At 30.0% G+C, this 15,178-nt stretch overlaps 3 protein-coding genes across 4 annotated transcripts; 2 read left to right on the top strand and 1 right to left on the bottom strand.

The window, feature by feature from the left end:
* Positions 1-90: 90 nt before the first annotated feature.
* Positions 91-1,492, top strand: LOC146529397 (uncharacterized). The gene has a single exon (XM_085201652.1). The coding sequence runs from the start codon at positions 195-197 to the stop codon at positions 1,083-1,085; it is 891 nt and encodes a 296-aa protein (XP_085057778.1). The 5' UTR covers positions 91-194; the 3' UTR covers positions 1,086-1,492.
* On the bottom strand, positions 1,483-5,737 carry LOC146529398 (uncharacterized). Its single transcript, XM_085201651.1, has 10 exons — positions 5,272-5,737; positions 4,710-4,853; positions 4,544-4,627; positions 4,228-4,443; positions 3,699-3,851; positions 3,268-3,493; positions 2,710-3,002; positions 2,329-2,455; positions 1,765-1,809; positions 1,483-1,540 (listed from the first exon to the last, which is right to left on the bottom strand). Exons 1-10 carry the CDS (start codon positions 5,524-5,526, stop codon positions 1,497-1,499), a joined length of 1,587 nt encoding a protein of 528 aa, XP_085057777.1. The 5' UTR covers positions 5,527-5,737; the 3' UTR covers positions 1,483-1,496.
* A 335-nt stretch (positions 5,738-6,072) lies between these two features.
* in (inturned planar cell polarity protein) lies at positions 6,073-15,150 on the top strand. 2 transcript variants are annotated; one of them, XM_085201648.1, is made up of 13 exons: positions 6,073-6,299; positions 6,372-6,544; positions 7,124-7,227; positions 7,452-8,381; positions 8,703-8,941; positions 9,930-10,020; positions 10,533-10,716; positions 10,840-11,086; positions 11,435-11,531; positions 12,923-13,005; positions 13,246-13,428; positions 14,009-14,161; positions 14,742-15,150. In XM_085201648.1, the coding sequence occupies exons 1-13, from the start codon at positions 6,199-6,201 to the stop codon at positions 14,845-14,847; spliced, it is 2,691 nt and encodes an 896-aa protein (XP_085057774.1). In that variant the 5' UTR covers positions 6,073-6,198; the 3' UTR covers positions 14,848-15,150. The 2 variants fall into 2 exon arrangements, with proteins under 2 accessions (XP_085057774.1, XP_085057775.1); XM_085201649.1 differs by lacking the exons at positions 6,073-6,299; positions 6,372-6,544 and having other exon boundaries at positions 7,321-8,381.
* The last annotated feature ends 28 nt before the right edge of the window (positions 15,151-15,178 follow it).

A 15,178-nucleotide genomic window follows, 5' to 3' on the forward strand; every position in this document is an offset into this window, starting at 1 on the left:
CTTTCTTTATGGCTTTTAGGCGTATCAATTGATTGAGGTCTTGAGTAGATGCATTATACAATATGGATTAACTTTGAGTTTGACATTTATTTGACACTGGACATGGACAATAGACAGCATTAACTTTACGTCACGATGTGATGTTTGTATTCTTTTTGTTTTCCCTTATTCTGCATTAAATTTAAATTAAAAAGATGGATACTATCACTAAACAAAATACTACCCTTAATTCGACATATTCATCTCATATGGACAGTTGTGAAGATATGGTAACTATTAAAGTGAAAAATTACATCAAAGATTTATTGAAATCACGAATATTTTTGGGCCGCTATCTGGAAAGGAGGCTTGTAGATCAACGTATTGGTTATCGCGATATTGTTTTGTTAAGTCCAGCTGAAATTGAACTGAAGAAAGATTTTTGGGACGCCGAAAGTAAACTTAGGACTGTATTTACAAATGTCCACTGGATTGGTATTTCAGACTCTGAGGTCATTGGATACCCACCTGGGATCTGTCTCTGGACGGAGATAGATAATCAGCCTTTCGGTGCATTCTGGTTCCAAGTTAAAAGTGTAAAATTTAGAGACTTTGAAATAATTGTGCTATTAAAATGTATAAGACATATAACGGATGCTTTCCTAGAGGTAGAGCCTATATTAACTGGATCTGTTAATCATTTTAAAGGCAAAAGCAACATCCAGCAAGCTAAAGTTGAATCTACATTGAATGATGCATATAGTGACATAACAATAAACATTAAAAGCTTATTATCAATAAGTAATATAAAAGAATTGCTAACATTCCTGTTTGCATTTGTCATTGCTATATTTACTGGAAGTACTGCATTTATAAATTTTTTGGGAAACTTTATTTTGGCTCTAGTAAGAGAAATATCAATATTAATAAAGAATTCAACACCAATGTTTTTGGGTGTTCTAGATTTCCTAAGTAAAATAGTTGGTGGGTTTTATATTTTAATTGCAATGTTATTTAAGCCTAACAACCCCAATCCTTTAAATAAAAGAAGAATAACTTATTATGATAGACCTCAAGAAGTCTCCAATTCTAGAGAGTTTGATTGATTATCCAATATTTTCATATTCAAAAAGTGTCGACTTTCCAATGTCATTTAATTTATTACTTGGGCTGTGGGCTATTGATTTAATATTATTAGAAGACAATCATCATCCCCATAAATTTATTTCAAAACATTTGTTCTACTGTTTAGATGAAAAATAACCATTTGAGCCCATCATAGTGCAGTGACATTGTGTGACTGTAAATGCAATATTAGAGTTCATCTCCTTTCAGGGAATGATTATATTGACAAAGAGTGGTGTTTAGTTCGGTTACATAACATGTAATGTTAGTTTTCATACTTTTGTATTTTATAAAATTTTACATAAAATTATTTCTTTTAAATACTTTAAGGTGTTAATGTTGTATTATTGTATAATTTATATTAAAATAAATACATTATTTATTTGAACATTTTATTTTTTGTCCATTGGCACTATTATAATAGATTTTCTTAAGTCTGAAAAATGAAAATACTTTTTACTTTTTATGTTTGTAACTTGTACATGACACATAGCATAAAAAATAATAGAAATAAACCATTGATCCCATACTCTTATTTTTTGTCCAGTTACACTCAAATGTTATACATTTCTATTTTCTATATAATTTTCTATCCCTACTGTGTAAATAATACTTTAAAAAAGTTAAGAAATAAAATTTATGAAATAATACGAAAATAACCTGATATATATCTGCTAGATCTCTCCCTAAATGACATGGTTAAACCTGAAAATTTTTATATAATTATTATTATTATTATATACTACCGATCCGTTCGCGCCTTCGCCCACGAATCCCAATTATTATAGTGTTCTAATAATCAATTTCGTCTAACTACGAACGAACTAAATATTTTAGCCAAAATACAATGCTCTCGGTTACTTAAGCCGATACTGAAATTAACGTGAATAAACGTAGAGGCAAACAGACAAAAACTTCAATTTCATTATAATGTATTACGGGAAAAAATGCATTCCGGAAGTCGTAGCGCGGCGGCACACCGTGTCTCTATAAATGCGATTTTTATGAATTCGATTCCCACTGGGGAAATATATTATTTTATTTTTTTCGCTCCGGTAAGAAGACAGCCGGGCGTTGTGTTCTGCTACATAGCATCCATTTTCTCAATATTTGGACGAGAAGTCGCAAATGTAGTGTTTAGCTTAGCACTAGGTTCCACATACCTCTCCTGCTACATATAGAAAATAGCGTAAAGTTCAAGTTTAAAAAAAATACAACTTTTACCTTTTTGCTTAGATGGTTGTCGTTGTTTATTCTGTGATACATTTAAAGAAATTTTGTTAGGCTTTATTTTTTTAACATTATTCTTATTAGATGGTTTTTGGCACATTTCACTTTTCATTTCGATTGCCTTAAAATTGTTCATAAATATGATTTATTATAGTAATTTTAATTAGTCAAAGTCTACTCATTAAAGTGTTTTAAGTAATAAACGTAGAAACTTTTGAATATTTGTTATTCCGTCTACATGTAGACGGAATGTACGTGCTATGCAAAAATTACTCAATCGTCCTAAACTATCAATGTATAGAAGATAGCTTTAATCGTGTTATACCTGCCATTTTTTGACTTAATAAATCTTAAAAAGAAATTTTAAAAAATTACTTCAGTAGCTGTATCTCTTTCTCTTTTTGCTTCTGTTGCCAACCGATCATGCTCCAAATGTTTCGATACTATATTGTTAAGTATGTCAGTAATCATAATATTAAGCTTGCTGTTATTATATTCTATTAGCAATTGTTTGAAAAGTATCAAAATTGTAGGTAAGTGCTCAGTTATATCATTTTTTCTTTCCATACTGCTACAGTTCTTTAATAAATCAAGGTACATGTAAATCTCATCAAAATTCATATAATGACGACCGTGATATAAATCTTTAACCAATGTCGTTCCTATTCCTGCAACATTTTCTTTATTTGTACATCGTTTTAAGATTGTATTATATAATTACTTATTATTCTGAAATATTAATCTTTACATACGTTTATAATATACATTATTTATATTTTATTTTACAAAATAAGCCATGTAGATTTGTTTAGTCAGTGTACTCCGGAACAATCTTTGGCCTTTTAATTTTAATTATTTCCTTTGGATAATAATAACAATTTTTGCATTTAGTAAATGTATTTTGAGCTCTCGAAATTAAATTCTTCTTATTACCTTCATATACAGACTTTGAGAAGCATGCTATTGGATAAGTTTTTGCAAAGTTTGGTATAAGCAAATTTAATGTTGCGTTCAAAGAATCGACGATATCAATTTCAAGGCATGACATTTTTTTTCTTAAGAGTTTTCGTATGTCGTTTGTTATTTTAGAATTATACGTTAAATAACTTCTTCCCTGTTCTATTCCAGCGAGTTTGTATAAAAAACCTGCAGCCAGATTCTGGAAATGTAAAAAATAAGAAAATTCTATTTTGAAATTGAACATTTTATATTGTTCTTAATATAATTAGGTAATTGTCCCAAATTCCACAATAATTATTGTAATATTGCAGATTTTTAATAAATTTATTTTTTATTTTTGAACCTCTATGTAGGTAAGTGTTAATGAATAATAAATTATTACACCGCTATAAAAAAAATCTTACCTGCGTCACATAATTTCCATAGTATTTATATTTACAAGGCCAAGATATACAAGTAGTTACTATGGAATGCTCATCAAACACATTACAAATATCGGCGTGAGCGCATCCTTGTACAATTTCTAGCTTTTCATTTCTTCGTGACTGCATTAATCCCTATAAAGTTTAAATTTGAAGATAACACTTTTTTACTCTGGCACAAAAGTATTTTATCATTTTTTAATGTAGCCCATATTTAATATAGTTAACACAGTAGACTGTAGTAGTTAATACGGTAGAAGTAAAAATGTTTAGCCACTTTATTTTACTTTGACTAGAAAATTTTAACAATCAAAAAGTTTTTCATTCTGGTGAACTAGAGTGAATTTTAGGTAGGGTCAGCCAAATATTAATAAATGGAAGCATATACTAAAATAAAAATGCTTCATTGATGTAAAATTCACCGAAGTAGTCTAAATTCGTCCACACTGCCACATCATGTTAACCAGTTATAGTAAAAATATTTTGTTCATAATGTTCATATATAACTCACTTCATACAGAAACATAAGAGCATTTTTTGTATAACAACCTCCTATGTATAGAAATCTTCGCAAAATGCGTACATTTTTTATTATTTCACCAAGGTTATTGGTAGTGTACTTGTCATCTTCATTAAAATATATGACAAAATCGTTATAATCCGGATGATTCAAACACTGGCATTTTCTTGTTAGTCTTTTATATACCGAGCAATCATCATGATCGTCCTGGAAAAATATTAAAACAACCCTTTTAAGAAATGATTTATGAGATATATAATATTTTGTTTATTATTTTTAGAGCAGATTATTATATGAACTGCTTTACCCTTATAATAATTGAATCTAATTTTCGAGTATGACTTTCTAATATTTTCAAATCGCCGACAGCTGAAGTAATGGGCTTTAATTCCTAGAAAACAATCATATCTGAATATCACACACAAAATCATGTACTTATATTTATATAGAAAACATAATTGATAAGCATTTACATTATGCATTATGCAATCAAATTCATTGTTTTCAAATTTTGTGGTTTCATCAGAAATAGTATTTTTTGAGTGTATTTTTGACTGAATTTCATGTAGTACACCTAATAACTGCTTAGTACTGTCCTTTAATCTCAGGAATGTATTCTGAAAATTGGAAAGGAATAATATTAATAGACCTAAAAATTTCCGGCGTCAAGGCCGTCCTGTTGCCGCGGCACGAGGGTGTGACTGTGAAGCGAAGGTTGTAGGTTCGATCTCCACTGCAAGAAGTGAAATATTTATATATATTTCCATTTCTTCGCTCTGGTGTCGAGGTAAAACGCGGCGTTGAGTTCTGCCACTCAACACGCAATGTCTCCAGAATTCGGCAGAGGAACGGAGTGTCTTAACACTAGGTTCACTCTGCCTTCCCTCCTGTGTGAAGCTGAGTTAATTTAATTTTAATTTTAAAAATTTATATTCTTCTTTGTAAATAATTTACCTACGTGTAAGACTATCAGTAATATAAGAATATATCATGGTTACCCTAAAAACGTACAAAAAAAAATAAAATTATAAATACCAAATTCACATTATAATATGGTTCTTTATTATTATTACAGTCTTTATTAATTACTTCTTTCGATAAAATTCCTTTAGCATTGAATTCTGGGTCGTTTTTATCATATACAGGTTCATTTCCGCAAACATGAATTGAGTTGAGACTTATAAGCTCTTTTAATCTTTTCTTTACCCATCCATCAGCATTTTTATTATTAATATCAGTCAATGAATTGTTATTAGATGGATTATATTTTACAAATAAAGCATTTTCCATTTTCTTTGGAATCAACTTAATATTTGTTAATAAATAATTAATGTTGTAAATACTATTGTCTTATCATGTTGGAATTTCTGTTATATATTTTGTCATATAAAAAAATCAAAGTACCTAATTCTTTTTATTTGATAATAAGAACATTTAATAATATTTTATACATTTTTAATTTTCGTGATAAATACGTTACGAATATGTGTCTATTTGAGTTCTGACTGACATCTTTCACTCCAAATTCTTTGAAAATCATATTATATACTCTTTACTACTAGGTATTGGTAATAAATATATATTTTTAAAGCATAAATTACAATGTTGGAATGTTTGCTATAATATATGGCAAGATCAATATTTCTCCCTCCGCCCAAGTACTTAGGTACATAGTGGAAATATTTCACTTTTAGTGGTAGAAATAAATAGAAATACCAAAAATTTTATTAAATGCATTAGAATTGCAACTGGGAACAATTATAATAAAAAATCTTACTCTGGTTTCTGTTCAATACGTATAAATATAATCTGTTGTCTTCAATTATTGACATCTGACATTTGGGTAATGCTTTTATAAATAAACAACTAATTGTCTAACTACCACTAACTACAGTCTAAAATTTCATAATAATCGATGAAAATATATTTATAAATTAATTTTAAATTGAAGACCTATTTATTATGAATACATACAGAAATAAAACAAATTACGACAGTCCTATTGACTCTGATAATGATTGGACCAATTCGTCAGATGATTCGAAATATTCGGAATCAGACAGGTTTAGTTATTTAATTATGATGATGGAAATGGTTCCACTTTATAGAAAATAATAATTCTATTCCTTTTACAGTTCAGTCCCTGAATGGGATTCGGATGTGGGTGAAGATGGTGAGCTCGTTTTTATGAAGTTAAAAGCTAATAATGAAAATATAGATGATTCTAAGACACCGTTACTAGAAAATTGTGAGACATTTAAGCTAAGAAGTGATTTTAAAAGAACGTCCACACGTCGTTCTACAAAAGGTATATTATGTCTTTTTAACAATTTAGTTAGTGTTTAACCATCAACAAGCATATTTCAGTTAATTGTACTTAAATTAAAGTCCTATGTCCATTTTTATTAAATCCTATGTATGTATTAAGTCCTGCACACCACATCCCAACACCCCATGGGATCCACAGTGCTTGTAGGTCTTTACTGTCGCCTTTGCTCCTGCATTGATGGTTCACCACCAGGTTTTCTGAGAGTGGACCTCTTCCTTTGGGGATTTGGTCTAGAGCTTGCCTCAATATGGGGATCTCTTCAGAGCATTTGGCTAATTCAGCTTAACAACCAACCTATTGTTTAGTTGAAGTGATTCCATAAATGTATTAGAGATTTTTATGGGCCAATATATACTGAGAATCAAGACAGTAGATAGGAACCTCGAGCTAGTGCATGTGCAGGCAACCTTGTCACCTTTCATATTTCATAACTAGATAGGAACACAGTTTTACTATTTTATCTTGAATTTTTTATTTTTTTATATTTAATGGCTCAAAAAAATTTTTGTGATAGTGCCTTTTAATGTCATTAGAACTTTAATATTATTCTTTTTTTAGGTAGAATATTTAAAGTATTAAAGACTCGCAAAGCCAAAAATAAAGATATTAATAATGTAAAGAAAAATGAAATTGAAGATAACAATAAATTTGTTGTCATTCAGGTAATATTTTTTACCTTTATATATTATTAAAAAGTTATTTAAAATAAAAAAATCTGACTGTAAACTTAATTTTTAAATTCATTTTATTGCTAGGGTAACAAAGCATGGCATCTCATAAATTGGGTGAAAATTCAGAATGTCTGATGTCTGTTATATACAGGATACACAGCATGGAGAATGGAAATGTCATAAATGCACTTATTATATTCATATTACCTTTACAGGTTAGCAAAAATATGATATTTAGTAGTGAAAAGAATTGCCAAATAGAAAAACTATTTGGTATAAGTTTAGATACTCATTCAGATGGCAAAACTTTAGTTGTGGCTGACTTTTTGCCTGAAGCAAAGGCGTTGTTCACACCAAAAGTAAAGGCAGGATTTTATTTACTAAAAATAAATGGAATTGATGTAACTTCATATAACATCAATGGAGTACTTCAAAGAGTAATAGAAGATGTTGATAATCCTAAACTAACATTTCAAGTTGTAAATGAAGGAATCAATTTTGATATAGAAAAATTATTATTGCTGAAAAATAGTCCAGACAATTCTATAACTCAAATATTAAAAGATGCGATGTGTTCTGTACTTTATATATGCAGTAATGATACAGAATATCAAAGTAATGATGACAAAGGAGTTTTATATTGCTTTCCGAGGCCGTTTAATCAGAACTTTCTATACAATACTAGAGGTGCCTTTCTAACTCTCAATCATTTAGCTCCCAAGTCTTTAGGTACAAGTGAACCTATTGTATCTACAGTTTTACATAAAAACAAACTGATAAATATTACATATGCATCTCACAACAATGATTTGCTTTTGATTTCTTTACCAAATGGTAAAATAGATGTATTTGGAGCTAAAAGAGTAATACATGAAATAGTTAAATTACTAGAATTCTTATATGGATCTATAAAGACATGTTTCACTAAGCCCAACAATGTTGATAAATTGGATGGTTTATTTTGTCGTATTTTTGTAATTTTGATATTTGCTAATAAATTAAGTGGTAAAAACTATGACAATATTCTACAAAGTGTATATTTTGAAGATATGTTAGCGGCACAAAGTTTGTCTTTGCCTTTAGAAGTAAAAATCCAAGTGGATGATGCTATCACAGAGTTGGAGGCTGCCGATTATAGAGAATGGGTACGATTTTTATAATAATTAATGTAGTGATTTTTTTTTACTGTTAACATGATTACCATCATGTAACACTACCTTTTCCAAAATGTTCAAAAGTTCTTCTCTTTGTTTAATCCTTGTAGTTGCGTAAATGCGTACGCTCATAAAAAAATATAAATGTAAAAGGGTGGCTTAAGTATAATTCTAAAATACTTAAATAAAAAATTATTGACAATAATTTCTCCTTATCAGAGTGGATACTTAACTTTCTGGAGTAGGATTCGAACCCACAACTATTCCACTGTACCACAATGGCCTCAATAACGATTTATTTTATAAAATTAGACAGATGATGTTGAAAACTTCCAAAGGTTGTACACAGTGATTGGAGCTTGTTTATACTATTCAGGACATTTATTAAGTTCACATTTACAAGATGAAGATTTAAAAGAAATTAATGCTTATTTGAAATTAAATGGTATTTTGAAGTTGAGTGTGGAAAGAGAAATTGAGAAATTAGTTATTTGGAAAGAAGTTTTTATTAGTGAACACAGAAACTATGCTAATGACGGAAGTGAATACAGGTACGTATATTTATTTATTTAATGAGGCCATCGTGGCGCAGTGGCGCAGCGTGTAACTGTAAACGCGACGGTTGTGGGTTATACTCAGGGTAATTAATTATTTAATATTATTTTCATTTCCTTGCTCTAGTAACAAGACAAGGCGCGCGTGTTGAGTTTCGCCACTCATCACGAAATGTCTCGAAGATTCGGCAGAAAGCGGGAAAATAAGTATCTCTTCAAAAAATGCAGAGGGAACCTAGTGTAGGTTCCCTCTGCATTTTTTGGATCCCGCTATCTACTATATGCAGGATGCAAAGTGAAAACTACCAAGAGCAGATTAAAAAACAAAGTGTAATATTAATGAGTTAACTTTAACTGTTATCATGTTAAAATATTTTTAAATTACATGCTTGCCTGGATATAACTTCAATGTAAGTATAAAATGTTATTGCTTAAAGGTTTTTTATTATGAAGACAGATAATATCAAAAGAAAGATCTACCTATCGTGCGTGGAATTGAGTTTGATTGTGAATGCGATATTTGTGGGTTTGATTCCTACTCGTAGAAATGAATTATTTTCTTTTCACCGCTTTGGTATCAAGAAAGCGCGGCGTTGAGTTCTGCCACTCCACGTAAATGTCCCGAGTTCAAACGGAAAGCAGACGTCGTCGTCGTCAACGTCTTAAACCACTAAGATATCACCTAACGTTGCCAGCTTCTTTTTACTTTTTTTGTTCATTTGTATTGTAAGTAATTTTAAAAACTAGTCTGTTTCCGATACCCCCAGTAACTGGTTGTTCATTAAATAATCATTTATATTTAAAATTGTATAATTTTTAAATATATACATAAGTCCTCGACCGCGCTGAGGACTTTGCTATCTTGGCATTATAGTTAGTTTATTTTGGTTTGCTATTGCTATGTTGTTCAATGATTGAAATTAAAACTATTGCATTTTTGCATGTTTTATATTAACTTAGACTATATTATTTTTTTCTCATTCAGAATTCCAGACGGCCGTTGGTTTATTCTTATTGTGGGGAAAGGACATTTCATACTGGCAACCCTCATGGAAGCTGGAGGATGTACAGAAGATGTATGTGTATTATAATTAAATCAATTAAAAAACTTAAGTTGTAAACATGACGATTGTGGGTTAGTTTTCTAATAAACTATTTTCATTTCCTCGCTGTGACAACAAGACAAAGCGCGGCGTACATTGCGTCCGCCGTGCGGAACAACACGCAATGTCTCGAAAATTAGGATATATGTGCGTATTGGATTTGTTTTAACGTTAGGTTCTCTCTTTTCTTTAGGCAAGCGGTAATGAAAATAAAAATATATATTATTACCAATTACATTACAATTAATTACATACAAATCTATAGTAAGTTTTGATATTATGAATATTAAAGTATTTCAAATATATTGCATATTCTTTATTGCTATTACAATGTACGGATTAATTTTTCACATACGTTTAATTTGAAAAATACGTTTTCAATGTTTATAAATAATCTATTCTCCGAGCAATCGAACCCACAACTAGTGTTAGAATTAAAAATGCCACACAATGGTCTCAACTACAGTTTTTCTTTATACATACAGGCTGTAGGAATAACTCCGCCGTCACCATTTTATGTTGAAGAGTGTGAAAGTTGTCTAGAACTGTTATTTGATGTTGGATTACACAAATATTTACAATCTTGGTTCTCATCCAACACACAGCCTCAAGTTGAAACTAATCCGGTATATTTAACCAAGTATGGGAAGAAAATAAGACATAATACTTGTGAGTGAATTTTATTTATAGGTGTTTCTTTAATTAAATGTATTTAATGTTAAAAAGAAACTGGTTATTATATTTAAAATATCAACACTCTTGTATAAAAAATATTATAACACTTTATTACAGCTACCAAAGAAATAAAAACCTCATCAATGAAACCATCAAAATCACAACAGGATATAAAAAGGCGCCACAATTCAACAGAGCAAATTAACGACAAAATGGCATCTATTGACAATGCAGTAAATAATTATCACAGTACAAGTCAACATAATTTATATGCACAATGGTATAATGGACCGCAAAAACAATATCGACATTCAAGTATTGATATAAGTTATTCAGAAGACTCGGGTAGTTTGAAAAGTAATAGGTAATTTTTTTAATACACTTCTCAGTTTTCCTCACATTTTTCAATTTTCATTTTTTTACTCTGTGTGTTGGGCGGTGGAATTCAACGCTGCGTTATGTCTTGTAAACAGAGTAGGAAAATGGAAATGAAAATTCCCCTGAATGTCAAATTCTAAATATAATTATTTAAGTCTCTTCAACTAATATTTAAAGGAATATCTTTAACAAAAAATAATTTGATTCGTCGCTCAAGTGCACAAGCGTGACATTGTAAACGCAACTGGTTGTGGGTGCGACTCCCACTCGAGAAAATGAAATTTATTTTTGTAATGGGAACGGAGTGTCTTAACAACTTCAACCGTTTTTTTAGTGAAATAAGTGACGATAGAATAGTCGGTAGAAGAGCTGACAGAGACCTAAAAAACCGACGAGATTCTTCAGGATCTGACTCCGATTGGGATAAACAGGTTACTAAGCCATTGAAATATCTTTCTAATATACATGTCGTAGTGACCACAGGGTTAGGACCACCGGACGACATCATTCGGGGGTAATATCGAAACTAACTAGACATGAGCGGTTGAAAGTGGTATATGTTGCAAAATTATAATTTCGAGAAAATCGAGTTCATAATTTCATCTCGTATAGACTGAGATCCGGACGTTGAATCCTGCATATACGAGTTTTCTTAATTAAACCTATATTGATGAATAATACATGATTAGTAGAACAGATTACACCTGGGTTGCCTGGAAGAATCCTGCCGCAATCACCTTTAATTACATTTTTTCGTAACTCATTTTTGGAGAAAATTGCACCCATACGTTTTTTATATGAATCGCACATCATTTGAAAGATAATCGCATAAGAAATTGGAAAATTAAGGGTTGCCAGCTCTCAGTCTGCCGCAAGTCTAGGGTTGCCTGGTTTAAACATGTCACTAAATGTTAATAATTTGCACTCATGTGTTTTTTTAATGAATTATATATCAAATTAAAGCTTATTTTTTTCTGAGCACTATAAAACAGAGTTGCCTGAAAAATTCCTGCCGCAAACAGGGGTTGCCAGCGTTTGAAATATTTTATTCCGGTTCCGTATTACTATGAGAATAGACGATGAAATGCGCGGTCTGCCTTATGTTTTAAAGTAAAATATTATATAATAGAAGGTCAATCTTAAAATCAATGTTTATTCTAATTGTTCACCTGTTAAATGATGATTTGATTCATATTAAGTACACGCAGAAAATTATTTAAAGATGAAATCATTCTTATTTTTCAAGTAAAATAATAATCCATAATATTGAGTCTTCGCAAAATTTATTTTATAAATAATGATATTTAGTTAAATAACCCTTTTAAAACAACTAAATTATCGAATTAAGTAAATGTTTACAAATATCGATCTACTATAAGGTATTAATTACAACATGTTTCCTTAATATAATGAGAGGTGACAATTATCGCGGATATTTTTTTTATTAATTAAGAAAATATGGAAAACTACATTTTAATAAACAATCTCTCTCTCTCTCTCTCTTCGTCCTCTACTTGTTTGATTTGACAACGCAGGTGTAATCTGTTCTACTAATCATGTATTATTCATCAATATAGGTTTAATTAAGAAAACTCGTATATGCAGGATACGAAACGAAACGGCCGGATCTCAGGGTAGTAGGTCAATGACACGTACAACTACTATAATTATAATTATTAGCAAAAAAGTAACCGAATTCAACCGCATCCCATAGTCAGAACCTAACAAAAGTCTCATCAATAGTTCGATGACAGATTTTAGGTACCCTGCTATGGGTAATACAGAGTGAAGCAAAAAAAAATACTATTTTTTTGTTGTATAGGATAGTAGTAGATCAAGTACTATGGATGTATCTGACATAAGGAAATCATTACTCGACGAGCTTCACCATGTTACAGTAAAAAGGTATAAAGACATTTATTACTTAAATTTCACTTAATCAATATAGTAAATATTTTAAAGTATTATATATTATATTTAATATTTCAAAGAAAAAGCTCGGGTTCAAATCCCGCTACGTTAAAACTAAACAATATATATTGGTATAATAAAAAAATATTTTTCATAAATCCGCCCTAATGATAAAGAAATATTTTATACTTTAACTTTTTACTATTTTATAAAGTAATTAATACTATTTTACAGAATAACATCTGGTGAAGAAAATGTGTTATTTCATTTCGTACATTTGGAATCTGAAAAAGGCATTTTTATAGCACCAGTGAAGAACATCGAAGTACAAGCGAATAATGCTTTATATACGCATATATTGAAAACCTTTAGAAATGCTAGCAAGAAAATACATGATTTGTTACAGCATAGTATAAAGTGAGTTATATTTTATACTAGTGACGCTCACGCGGCTTCGCCCGCTTAATCTTTTTACTATATTAATTGCAAATTACACATTTTTTTTATATTAATTGTAGTTATGTTACTGTAAAGTTTAATCTAAACCCGTTTAGCAGTTTTGCGTGAAAATGGGACAAACATCCATTCTTATAAACTTTCACATTTGTCATTTATGAAATATGAATGATTGAATAAATAATAGCAGAACTAACTTTTACCTGCGGCTCTGCGATCAGGAGATGCCCTTTTGATTCATAGATGATTAAAACGGCATCTGTAGATTGCTGTCAAGATCGATTTTTGAGTTGAGAGTGGTTTATAAATACAGGCCTTAGTCATTGACAACACATGATACATTCTATCTGTGTTGCGCCTGACCGCTGGTACAATAAGTGACATCGAGATGTGGGTTTACAAGTAGTAGTACAAGTGTAACAAAAGTATCAAAATTTTGATATAGCTTTATAATAAAGTATGGCTTAGACTTTGCTCATTTTGTTATTTTACAGTAGAAACGAGAAACATAGATTTCATTAACTTTAGTTTATATTTACAGATTCAAAAGAAACGAAGCTCCACTTAATCCTTTGAATAAAATTCTAGTAGCAGTCAAAGAATATGGCATGTTGTTTGAAGCTCCTTTAGAAGTATTGAGTCAATGCGGTATAAGTAAGAAGAACTGCGAACCATTTTTATTTTGGGTTGTGGGGTGAGTAAATATAAGATTATCTTCAATTGTACCTTACTACTAATTTTAATAATTATTAATACAGTAGTTCCTGAAATCAAGTGTATTGTGTGTGAGGTAAGTGTTCTAAAATTTTTTTAACATAACTGCGGGTAAAGCATGTGTTGCCGAGCGAAGCAAGTACTGAGCAAAGCTCCCTATTATATATAAAAAACTCTTTGTTACCTGTTGAGTGAGTCGGACAACACACAACCTAAACATGTTAAAGCATGTTATTTCACAAGTAAGATATTAAGAAAGTGTGGACTAAGAGATAATTTCAAAATTCATTTTATAAGACAATTCAGTGAACCTAGGTTCATATATGTACTTCTATAGTATTTTATTTAGCAAGATATGAACGATTTACCGTGCCATGAAAAGCAGTATTGAATTAATATTTTATTGCCATTTTCACAAATATTCTGTTGTGTTTGTATCCATTGTTCGGTATCACAAAAAACAATATTTTATATATCTTCATGTTCTTAAGTTACATCAAAATAAGCCATAAAAATTGTTTTTTTTTTAAATACTTTTAACATAACATTTAACTTTTCAGACGTGTTTTCAGTGAACCAGAACCGCGGGAACTATATTTATGTTACCACGAATCTGTACCGCAAGATCTAATGGAAATCGCATATTTGCTTTCATATTTAGAATAAGTTTAATATCCGCCTATTTTTTGTATTTAATTTTTATAGAATCTGTCTTTTTTTAGTTGATTCCACAGATCTTATTTATCTATCTTATCTTATTATCTATGATATAATAAAAAAACATCTGTAATTAAACTTTACATTATAGAATATATCATGATTTTGTAATATAATATAGATGAGTTTTATTAATCAAATTTAAGCAGTATTAGTTGTGCATTTTATTAATAATTTAATCAATACTCAAGTGATATTTTAACCGTCCATGTTATGTAAAATTTTATTTTAATAAACTTTAAGTATTGTGAATTTTGCTGTTTTATTTTTCTCATATGGT

The sequence above is a fragment of the Heliconius melpomene genome, chromosome 18 (assembly GCF_056956725.1).
Source record: "Heliconius melpomene rosina isolate 202511_hmr_F chromosome 18, ASM5695672v1, whole genome shotgun sequence".
NCBI classification, from domain to species: Eukaryota; Metazoa; Arthropoda; class Insecta; order Lepidoptera; family Nymphalidae; genus Heliconius; species Heliconius melpomene.

Bases quoted from the DNA above. Each gene is read 5' to 3' on its own strand.
- LOC146529397 (XM_085201652.1), top strand. From the start codon at position 195: ATGGATACTATCACTAAACAAAATACTACCCTTAATTCGACATATTCA.
- LOC146529398 (XM_085201651.1), bottom strand. From the start codon at position 5,526: ATGGAAAATGCTTTATTTGTAAAATATAATCCATCTAATAACAATTCA. The intron at 4,444-4,543 runs GTAAAGCAGTTC...ATATTTTTCCAG, and splicing joins TAGATTCAATTATTATAAGG to GACGATCATGATGATTGCTC. The intron at 1,810-2,328 runs GTAAAAGTTGTA...AAAAATTTTCAG, and splicing joins ACAACCATCTAAGCAAAAAG to GTTTAACCATGTCATTTAGG.
- in (XM_085201648.1), top strand. From the start codon at position 6,199: ATGAATACATACAGAAATAAAACAAATTACGACAGTCCTATTGACTCT. The intron at 7,228-7,451 runs GTAATATTTTTT...TTACCTTTACAG, and splicing joins ATAAATTTGTTGTCATTCAG to GTTAGCAAAAATATGATATT. The intron at 13,429-14,008 runs GTGAGTTATATT...TTATATTTACAG, and splicing joins TTGTTACAGCATAGTATAAA to ATTCAAAAGAAACGAAGCTC.